Consider the following 11,725-nt stretch of genomic DNA (forward strand, 5'->3'; position numbering starts at 1 on the left):
CCTTGTCTAATGCCTTGAACATGGGCTGGCATATGCAAATATTGGGGGCGTGCATATTAATGATCCCGACTGTTACGTAACAGTCGATGTTATGTTGAGATTCGCCTGTTCTTCGGAGGTCTTTTAAACAAATGAGATTTATATAAGAAGGAGGAAAACAATGGAGTTTGAGACTCACTGTATGTCATTTCCATGTACTGAACTCTTGTTATTTAACTATGCCAAGGTAAATTCAATTTTTAAATCTAGGGCACCTTTAAAGGGATAGTTCACCCAAGAATATAAATTCTGTCATCATTTACTCACCCTCAAGTTGTTCCAAACCTGTATACATTTCTTTGTTCTGCTGAACACAAAGGAAGATATTTTGAATAATGTGGGAAACTGAACAGTTCTGGGGCACCACTGACTTCCATAGTATTTTTTTTTTTCCTACTATTGAAGTTAATGGTGCCCCAGAACTGTTCAGTTTCCCACATTATTCAAAATATCTTCCTTTGTGTTCAGCAGAACAGAGAAATGTATAAGTTTGCAACAACTTGAGGGTGAGAAAATGATTTTTTCAATTTTCATTTTTGGGTGAACTGTCCCTTTGAGAAAAATAGAAGTTGCTGCAGTAGAAGCCACTGTAACTAATAATTGTTGTATATAATAAATTAGCTACTTGCACCTGGGAGCGCGCAGACAAAACCCAATAAATGCTGTCATGTTATCTTTCATTCAAATGCCTGGTGTTTGTGAAAGCAATCGCGTGAGGTAACAACAGACTTTGCTCAGCCATTACAAAATGACCAGAACAGCATTTCAGATGCTGTGCAACGTGATGTTAATAAGGGCTTTTTGCTGTTTTATTTGTAACATTTCTTCGTTATTTGACTATTAAAGTAAATTATTTTTCGCCTTACCAGTAAATTCTCGGTTTACTTACTTTACTATATCTGCTCAACCAATTATCAGTTTTCGGCTCATTACGAATCGAATAAAAAAAAAAAACCGATTCTTGGTTTAATGAGTCGGTTTTGTGAACTGGTTCAATTGATTCATAGGAAAGATCCGTTTCATTAGAACGATTCATTCAGGAATCGAACACATTTACCTTCTGTATGTGTGCGTGAGATAGAGAGAGAGAAAGGAGGGGGATACAAGGGAATTCGCAGTTGATGCAAAAGCTGCTAGCTCATGTCCGTGCTGGCTCGGTTCCGTGTAACACTCACTGCGGTAAACAAGACAGTATATCCGTTCATTCAGACCTCCACTGGGGATGAATGGGTGCTGCAGACGGACATTATAAAGGACACGGCGCAAACCAGCAAGATGAAGCACGAATGAGATTCTTAGGATGTCTTTCAAGGTAAAAATGAATATTTACCTTTATAAAATATTATTTATACAATCTAAATATGTCTCAAGATGAATACTAATAAACGTGTCACCGAAAAAAGAATTATGAGTTTTTCTATCAGTCACGGGCGTCTTTATGGCCTTATGACGAGTGTCCACCCACCCCACCCTTCCAAAAATCACCATGGCAACAGTAGTTTACGATAAAATATCGTACACTAATCATCATGGTGCATTATTTGGGAATCTCCTGTCATTTTGTTTAACAGGTTCATATACATAAATTAATATATTTTTAAGTAATTTATTGTAATATTTTAAATACTGCTGTCAAATCGATTAATCGAATCTAACATAAGTATATATATACACACACATTATATATTTACAAACTTTTATGTTATATGAGATTAATCTCAAATAATTCATTTGACAGCACAAATTTTTTCTTAAAAAATGTTTTTAAAAATGTATTTCAAATTCATTTCATGCTTTTTATTCTTTTATTTTATTCTTTTTAATGATATTTTATTCAGCGACATTACTTTGCTAATGTTGACTAAGGACTTGAAGCTGGTAATTGATTCGATAATATAAGTAAATAAACTGCATTTAACATCCACATGAGGTATAATAGTGTGATCTCTGGTATAAATGATGATTGTATGTGTTAGTCTGTTTTGTTTATGTCTGATTTTGCTTGTTTATGTGTCTGACAGAAGGAGACTCCTCTTGCCAACGCTGTGTTTTGGGCAGCAAGGAAAGGAAACTTGGCTTTGCTTCAGCTGTTGTTGAACAGCGGCCGAGTGGATGTAGACTGCAAAGATGGTGTATGAACTACTTCTTTCTTGCATGCTTCACAATGCAATCAGCATGGCCATAGAATAATGCTTTATGGTGTGTTTTAGCAGTACGGCACCAGTGCATTAATGGTGGCATCATACAGCGGGCATTATGAGTGTGTTCGGGAACTCATCATGCAAGGTGCAGATATTAATCTGCAAAGAGAGGTACGAATCTTCATCATGCTTACATTGGTATTATAATGGACTATTTTATGTAACTGTTTTATTCCTTAATATTTCTAGAACATTTTTTTAATGATTTAAGGACATGCATTATGTAAACTAGTCTCCTATTACTTCTTAAGCTACAGGAAAAAATCTGTCTAAACAAAACTATAATTTTATTTTGTTATTAATTTCAATTAGATGTTTTTAATTTAATGTGATTTTTTTTGTTATTTCTTTTATTTATTAATTTATTTTAAATGTTATTTTTATTTATTATAATGTTATTTTAATCTAGTGTAATATTTGTTTGTTTTTATATTGTTGTATTTTTATTTGATTAGATTTTTTATAATATTTTATTTATGTCTAGATATATTTATTTATTTTATTTATTAAATTTTAATTTGCTTTATTTTGTATTTAATTATATTTGTTCATTATATTATATTTATTCATTTATTTTTAATTTATTATTATTGTTATAAACCTGTATGAGTTTTTTCTTCTGCTGAACACAAAAGAAGATATTTTGAAGAATTTTGGAAACAAAACAGTTGATGGACCCCATTGACTTCCATAATAGGGGAAAAAATAGTATGGAAGTCAATGGGGTCCATCAACTGTTTTGTTTCCAACATTCTTCAAAATATCTTCTTTTGTGTTCAACAGAATAAAGAAACTCATACAGGTTTGGAACAACTTGAATGTGAGTAAATGATGGCAGAATTTTCATTTTTGGGTGAACCATCCCCTTAGTTTATGTAATTTTTAAAAAAAATATTTTTGTAATGTTACTTTAATCTAATGTAATCTTTTTATTTCATTACATTGTATTCATTTATTTCATTATTTACAATAGCTTCAAATAACATTACATTAAATAAAATTTTTAAAAAAATAAATAAATAAAGGAATAAATAAAGAAATAAAAATATTACATTAATTTAAAGTAACATTACAAAAATAAAAAATAAATTAACAAATATAATGTTAAATAAACATTAAATTAAACAAATTAAACAAAAAAAAAAACAATCCCATTAGATAAAATAGCATTACATTAAATTAGTAATTAAAAATAAATGAATAATTAAGCTAATGTAATATTTATGTATTTGTTTTTTTATTTAATGTTGTTTTAATCTAAGTTTATATATATATATATATATATATATATATATATATATATATATATATATATATTTTTTTTTTTTTTTTTTTTTTTTTTTACATTTTATTGTAAAGCATTTCTGTTGCCATCTACCCAGCAATAAGCTGCAGTGAATGTTATTTTTGTCAGACCTAAATATATATATAGATAGAGTGACAGGTTAATAGTGCAGTAATGTGTGGTAATATTACTCCTCAAGCGTGTGTGTAAGTGCTGCTAATAACATCTGAAGTGTGTCTGTGTACATAAGTGTGCTGATGTTGATGCAGATCATGTCACTGTTCCTCTAGACAGGTTCCACCGCCCTCTTCTTTGCTTCACAACAGGGCCATAATGAAATTGTCAAGCTCCTGTTTGAATTTGGAGCGTCCACCGAGTTTCGGACAAAGGTGCGATATGTTATAGCCTAAATTTAAATTGCAGTATTTATGTAAGGAAGCTGTGACTTCTGATCATTCAGAACTGACGGGTTTGTAATCTCCAGGATGGCGGCACAGCACTCTCCGCAGCCTGTCAGTATGGTCACTCGACAGTGGTGGACACCCTTCTGAAGAACGGCGCCAATGTCCACGACCAGCTCAATGTTAGTCAACATGTCTCCCTCCCATGAGGCCGGCCGCGCTGTTGCTCTTTAAAAGCCGTAGCTGCTCGTGAGATGCATGTTTGTGCCAGTTCCTCTAAGGTTTCTGCTGATTCAGTGTTTACACTCTGCTCTTAGGAACGGGATAGGACACGGCTGGATTGCTTTTTACCTTATAGCCCAAACACATCCTTGGGAGACTCAGATATTTTCCAGATAATTTGGTGGAAATGTTTGTTTTAGCAGTTGAATGTCTTGCTAAGAATATGGCATGTAATATGTTTATTTGTATTGTATTTTTAATTTGATTTTTAATGTTATTATAATGTAATGTATTTTTTTTTCATATGTATTTTTTTGTAATGCTATTTTAATCTAATGTAATATTTTATTTAATTTATTATTTATTTACATATTAATTTTTTATTTAATTTAATTAGTTTTTATTATCTTACATTTATCTTTATTCATTTATTTTTATTTATCTGTTTTATTTTTAAAAATGTATCATATTTGTTAATTATAAAATAGATCTAATAATAAATCTTATTTTTATTTATTATTTTGTATTTTATGTAATATTTTATTTATTATTGTTCATGTAATGTTATGTTTTTTTTTTTTTTTTAATCCTCTAAATTTCATTTTCATCTGTCATACATAATAATCTGTCATAATAAACTAAATTAACCTTTTTCAGGATGGTGCGACGGCCTTATTTTTGGCTTCCCAAGAGGGTCATGTGACTGTAATACGTCAGCTTATGTCATCTGGGGCTAAAGTCAATCAACCTCGAGAGGTCTGATTTATGATCATAGTTTTTCATTAGTGTTTGGTGTGCTATTATGATTTTCATTTTGTTCTCCATGTTGATTGTGTTTTTCTGGGTCAGGATGGCACAGCTCCGCTCTGGATGGCAGCCCAGATGGGACATAGTGAGGTGGTGAAAGTTCTGCTGCTACGAGGTGCGGACCGTGATGCAGATAGAAAAGTATGTTGAAAACTTGATTAAATTATTCTCTCTTTTTTTGAATTCCAGTTTGCAGTAGCTTCATATCTCTACCCTGATATTTTATTTTATTTCTGTTGTATTAATTAATTTTTTAGCTCAATTCAATTTTATTTATTATTTTAATGTATTTTATTATTCAGTTATTATTATTGCGTTTTATTATTTAATTACAATTTTATTTTAAGTATTTTACATTTAATTAATTAAGTTTTTTTTTTTTCTAATTTACTTAGTTATTATTTCATATTGTTAAATTTTTTTCCTGTTGTGTTTTATTTAATTATTATGGAAGAGGATTAGGGCCAAGCAATAATAAAAAAAATAAAACCATCTCGAGATTAAAGTTGTTAAATTTCGAGAAAAAACTCGTTAAATTTTGAGAAAAAAGTTGAGATAAAATGTTGAGAATAAAGTCATTAAATTACGAGAAAAAACTCGTTAAATTTCGAGAAAAAAGTCGAGATAAAATGTTGAGAATAAAGTCATTAAATTACGAGAAAAAACTCGTTAAATTTCGAGAAAAAAGTCGAGATAAAATGTTGAGAATAAAGTAGTTAAATTTCGAGAAAAAACTCGTTAAATTTCGAGAAAAAAGTCGAGATAAAATGTTGAGAATAAACTCGTTAAATTACGAGAAAAAACTCGTTAATTTTCAAGAAAAAAGTTGAGATAAAATGTTGAGAATAAAGTCATTAAATTACGAGAAAAAACTCGTTAAATTTCGAGAAAAAAGTCGAGATAAAATGTTGAGAACAAACTCATTAAATTACGAGAAAAAACTTGTTAAATTTTAAGAAAAAAGTCGAGATAAAATGTTGAGAATAAAGTCATTAAATTACGAGAAAAAACTCGTTAAATTTCTAGAAAAAAGTCGAGATAAAATGTTGAGAATAAAGTCATTAAATTACGAGAAAAAACTCGTTAAATTTCGAGAAAAAAGTCGAGATAAAATGTTGAGAATAAAGTATTAAATTTCGAGAAAAAACTCGTTAAATTTTCGAGAAAAAAGTCGAGATAAAATGTTGAGAATAAAGTAGTTAAATTTCGAGAAAAAACTCGTTAAATTTCGAGAAAAAAGTCGAGATAAAATGTTGAGAATAAACTCGTTAAATTACGAGAAAAACTCGTTAATTTTCAAGAAAAAAGTCGAGATAAAATGTTGAGAATAAAGTCATTAAATTACAAGAAAAAACTCGTTAAATTTCGAGAAAAAAGTCGAGATAAAATGTTGAGAACAAACTCATTAAATTACGAGAAAAAACTTGTTAATTTTAAGAAAAAAGTCGAGATAAAATGTTGAGAATAAAGTCATTAAATTACGAGAAAAAAACTCGTTAAATTTCGAGAAAAAAGTCGAGATAAAATGTTGAGAATAAAGTCATTAAATTACGAGAAAAAACTCGTTAAATTTCAAGAAAAAAGTCGAGATAAAATGTTGAGAACAAACTCATTAAATTACGAGAAAAAACTTGTTAAATTTTAAGAAAAAAGTCGAGATAAAATGTTGAGAACAAAGTCATTAAATTACAAGAAAAAACTCGTTAAATTTCGAGAAAAAAGTCGAGATAAAATGTTGAGAATAAAGTCATTAAATTACGAGAAAAAACTCGTTAAATTTCAAGAAAAAAGTCGAGATAAAATGTTGAGAATAAACTCGTTAAATTACAAGAAAAAACTCGTTAAATTTCAAGAAAAAAGTCGAGATAAAATGTTGAGAACAAACTCATTAAATTACGAGAAAAAACTCGTTAAATTTCGAGAAAAAAGTCGAGATAAAATGTTGAGAATAAACTCATTAAATTACGAGAAAAAAACTTGTTAAATTTTAAGAAAAAAGTCGAGATAAAATGTTGAGAATAAAGTCATTAAATTACGAGAAAAAACTCGTTAAATTTCAAGAAAAAAGTCGAGATAAAATGTTGAGAACAAACTCATTAAATTACGAGAAAAAACTTGTTAAATTTCAAGAAAAAAGTCGAGATAAAATGTTGAGAATAAAGTCATTAAATTACGAGAAAAAACTTGTTAAATTTTAAGAAAAAAGTCGAGATAAAATGTTGAGAATAAAGTCATTAAATTACGAGAAAAAACTCGTTAAATTTCGAGAAAAAAGTCGAGATAAAATGTTGAGAATAAACTTGTTAAATTACGAGAAAAAACTCGTTAAATTTCAAGAAAAAAGTCGAGATAAAATGTTGAGAATAAAGTCATTAAATTACGAGAAAAAACTCGTTAAATTTCGAGAAAAAAGTCGAGATAAAATGTTGAGAACAAACTCATTAAATTACGAGAAAAAACTTGTTAAATTTCAAGAAAAAGTTGAGATAAAATGTTGAGAATAAAGTCATTAAATTACGAGAAAAAACTCGTTAAATTTCGAGAAAAAAGTCGAGATAAAATGTTGAGAACAAACTCATTAAATTACGAGAAAAAACTTGTTAAATTTTAAGAAAAAAGTCGAGATAAAATGTTGAGAATAAAGTCATTAAATTACGAGAAAAAAACTCGTTAAATTTCGAGAAAAAAGTCGAGATAAAATGTTGAGAATAAACTCATTAAATTACGAGAAAAAACTCGTTAAATTTCAAGAAAAAAGTCGAGATAAAATGTTGAGAATATACTCGTTAAATTACGAGAAAAAACTTGTTAAATTTCAAGAAAAAAGTCGAGATAAAATGTTGAGAAAAACTCATTAAATTACGAGAAAAAACTGTTAAATTTCAAGAAAAAAGTCGAGATAAAATGTTGAGAATAAAGTCATTAAATTACGAGAAAAAACTCGTTAAATTTCGAGGAAAAAAGTCGAGATAAAATGTTGAGAATATACTCGTTAAATTACGAGAAAAAACTCGTTAAATTTAAGAAAAAAGTCGAGATAAAATGTTGAGAATAAAGTCATTAAATTACGAGAAAAAACTCGTTAAATTTCGAGAAAAAAGTCGAGATAAAATGTTGAGAATAAAGTCATTAAATTACGAGAAAAAACTCGTTAAATTTCGAGAAAAAAGTCGAGATAAAATGTTGAGAATAAACTCGTTAAATTACGAGAAAAAACTCGTTAAATTTCAAGAAAAAAGTCGAGATAAAATGTTGAGAACAAACTCATTAAATTACGAGAAAAAACTCGTTAAATTTCAAGAAAAAGTCGAGATAAAATGTTGAGAATAAAGTCATTAAATTACGAGAAAAAACTCGTTAAATTTCGAGAAAAAAGTCGAGATAAAATGTTGAGAATAAAGTCATTAAATTACGAGAAAAAACTCGTTAAATTTCGAGAAAAAAGTCGAGATAAAATGTTGAGAACAAACTCATTAAATTACGAGAAAAAACTTGTTAAATTTCAGAAAAAAGTTGAGATAAAATGTTGAGAATAAAGTCATTAAATTACGAGAAAAAACTCGTTAAATTTCGAGAAAAAAGTCGAGATAAAATGTTGAGAACAAACTCATTAAATTACGAGAAAAAACTTGTTAAATTTCAAGAAAAAAGTTGAGATAAAATGTTGAGAATACAGTCATTAAATTACGAGAAAAAAGTCGTTAGATTATGAGAACAAATTCGTTAAATTATGAGACTAAAGTCATTAAATTACGAGAAAAAAAGTCGTTAAATTATGAGAACAAATTCGTAATTTAACGAATTTGTTCTTGTAATTTAACGAGTTTTTTCTCATAATTTAATGAGTTTATTCTCAACATTTTATCTCGACTTTTTTCTCGAAATTTAACGACATTTTTCTCATAATTTAACAAATTTGTTCTCGTAATTTAACGACTTTTTTCTTATAATTTAACGACTTTTTTCTCGAAATTTAACAACATTTTTCTCGAAATGTAACGAGTTTTTTCTCAAAATTTAACAACTTTAATCTCGAGATGGCTTTATTTTTTTATTATTGCTTGGCCCTAATCCTCTTCCGTAAATTATTTATTTTTTATTTAATTCAATATTTATTATTATTTATATTATTTTATTATGATTAATTCATTTCATTATTTTATTTATTATTTTTATTTTAATTTACTTATTTTCCACAACATTTTCTTCCTATCTCTTCCCAAGCTTTAATCAAACAGTTCAGCCAAGTGGAAAAGAAGCATATTAAAAATGCATGAAATGTTTGACAAATGCCTCATTTCTTCTATTATCTGGGTGCCTGAGTCTCTCATGGCATTATTGGCTTGTGTTTCTGACTGAAGGATGGTTCTACGGCTCTGTTCAAGGCTGCACATAAAGGATACTGTAACGTCATTGAGGAACTGCTCAAGTTCTCCCCTTCACTTGGCCTTCTGAAGGTACGAGAGACATCATCTGTCATCTGGAAAAAAGTGATTCAATTTTAACCGCATGCGTTTCCTTCCTAATCCACTCGGACTTCAAGTAAATGCCTGTACCCTGCATATGAACTATGTGTGTTTTGTTGTGTAATCTAGAACGGTTCTACAGCTCTTCATGCCGCCGTCATGGGCGGGAATCCGAAAACAGTTGCACTGTTGCTGAAGGCAAATGCCGATCCAGCTTTACCCAACAAAGTCAGTTTGAGACGTGTGGATATAAATATTTGAATAAATAAATAATTATGCCACTTGTCCATGCAAATTAATACTGCAATTTATATATTTGGGGTTGTTTTGAACAATTTAAATAAAGTCTGGGTAAAGATAATGAGAAAATATTGTGAATAATAAAATAAAATTATATACATTTTAATTAATTTTTTAATATATTTTTTTTATTATGCACAATATTTGCACAATATTAATTTTATTTTAGCTTAATTATAGTTTTAGCAATATTTTGAGCTTGCTTTTGTCATTTATATATATATTTATTTATTTATTTATTTATTTTTGTAAATATTGTTATTTAGGTTTAATTTTTTAATTTCAGTTTTATTTTACTTTTTAATTTCCAGTTAATAATGTTAGTGCTTCAAATTATATCAGTTTATTGTCAAGGCAACATTTCTAATTTTCATTTATTTATATTTATATAACTATAATATATAATATTTATATTTTATTTCAGATTTATTTTAATTTACAAATGTTTTAAATAGTTTTAGTTTCATAATAAGCCTGAACCAGGCTTTATTTAAATTGTTCAACCCCAAATATATAAATTGCAATATTATTAATTTACATGGACAAATAATTATTTTTTATAATATATAATATATATTGTATTTTAATAAATATAATAAATAAATAATTGTGTGAGTTGTCCATGCAAATGAATAATTATGCAATTATTTGACATTTGCATGATTCTTGTTGGTAAAAAAAAGGTTTTGTTTCTTTTCTTGTAGGGTTTTGTCTAAAATTACTACTTTAACCCTCCATTTCACAGACAAGGCTTAAGCCTAGTCCAGACTAAAATGCATGTTTGAGCATTTTCAACTGAAAGTCTCTTGCACTGACATATCTTTAAAAATGTCAGTGCCATTGTTTTTTCCTCAAGATGCACATCATTGCACATGTTTTTTTTTCTAAGGCGCGTTTATAAAAGCTACTTAAATGCCCTAATTGAACTAAGGCCTAATCCTGGCTTAATCTAAACCCTGTCCGTGAAACCGGGCCTAAAGGTAAAAAAAAATAAAAATAGGTGCATCGTGCACCATATCTCTGGTATTCTGATATAGCACTGCCATCTACTGGTCAGTGTGGTAGTTTAAGTATTATGAATGTACTGCAGGCAGTAGCTAAAAATATGCTGAATGCTGCAGTTATCAAATTAATTTCATAGTAGATGATGAAAATAGAGGTTTTACCTTGTGCTTTAATGGCACTATTGCACCACGTTCTCTCTACAGAACAATGAACTGCCGGAGGATCTTACGAAGAACGAGCGCATCCTAAGAATCCTGCGACTGCCGATGCTGAACGGAGGGAGTTGATGACTGCTGTGTTTGTTTTTAAGTCCATGAAAAATGAATGCACTACACCTCAGTCCCTGGAGACTGAAAACAGAAGTCGCTGCCTGCAACAGCTTTCCAGTCTCGTACAGCGGATGCTTGAAGCTTCAGATCAACAACACAAATGCACTGAAAAGCAGAATTGCTTATTCTTTATCCTGGAAATGTTATGACATACTGTAATACTGTCGTTGGCTTATGTTTTCATTCTAAAGCATTTATCAAAGGTGCTCTATGTAATTTTTTTTGACTGTACAAAAGAATAAAAATACTATAATATGTTTGCAGAGATGTAGGAAACATGTTAAGTTCAAATACTTGTTTCTCAGAAAAACAATGCTACAGCCAGTTATTCGTGTCAGGATGTTGGTCAGTGTGATCCCGCCCACTGCCAGTTTACTCAACGGGTTGCCAGTTCTCGGAAAACACAGCGATGGCAGCCAGAAAACGAACTGGGTCAGACATCACAAATTCTACCCAAGCTAAACAAGCCTCTTCAATAATAATAATAATAATAAAGGCTCGTCGCTTTTTTTTTATTGTCAGTTATGCTCGTTTCTGTTGCGTGTCCTCAAATCTGGCAACCCAGGTGAGGGTGGCGTCTGAGGGGGTGAGACAAATCTGCAGTACCAGGTTCAACCGCTAGCTGTCAATATTGAGTCGTGTACCTTTAGATTTGCATATTTTATAAGCA

At 29.4% G+C, this 11,725-nt stretch overlaps 1 protein-coding gene across 4 annotated transcripts; it reads left to right on the forward strand.

Moving 5' to 3' along the window:
- The first annotated feature begins 1,096 nt into the window (after positions 1 to 1,096).
- Positions 1,097 to 11,565, forward strand: ankrd29 (ankyrin repeat domain 29). 4 transcript variants are annotated; one of them, XM_048164513.1, is made up of 10 exons: positions 1,101 to 1,351; positions 2,061 to 2,171; positions 2,250 to 2,351; positions 3,816 to 3,914; positions 4,010 to 4,108; positions 4,806 to 4,904; positions 4,998 to 5,096; positions 9,317 to 9,412; positions 9,551 to 9,649; positions 10,930 to 11,565. In XM_048164513.1, the coding sequence occupies exons 1-10, from the start codon at positions 1,340 to 1,342 to the stop codon at positions 11,011 to 11,013; spliced, it is 900 nt and encodes a 299-aa protein (XP_048020470.1). In that variant the 5' UTR covers positions 1,101 to 1,339; the 3' UTR covers positions 11,014 to 11,565. The 4 variants fall into 4 exon arrangements, with proteins under 4 accessions (XP_048020483.1, XP_048020470.1, XP_048020477.1 ...); XM_048164520.1 differs by having other exon boundaries at positions 1,102 to 1,351; positions 2,253 to 2,351; XM_048164526.1 differs by lacking the exon at positions 9,551 to 9,649 and having other exon boundaries at positions 1,097 to 1,351.
- Positions 11,566 to 11,725: the final 160 nt, after the last annotated feature.

Source organism: Megalobrama amblycephala, linkage group LG2 (assembly GCF_018812025.1).
Source record: "Megalobrama amblycephala isolate DHTTF-2021 linkage group LG2, ASM1881202v1, whole genome shotgun sequence".
Lineage (NCBI taxonomy): Eukaryota > Metazoa > Chordata > Actinopteri > Cypriniformes > Xenocyprididae > Megalobrama > Megalobrama amblycephala.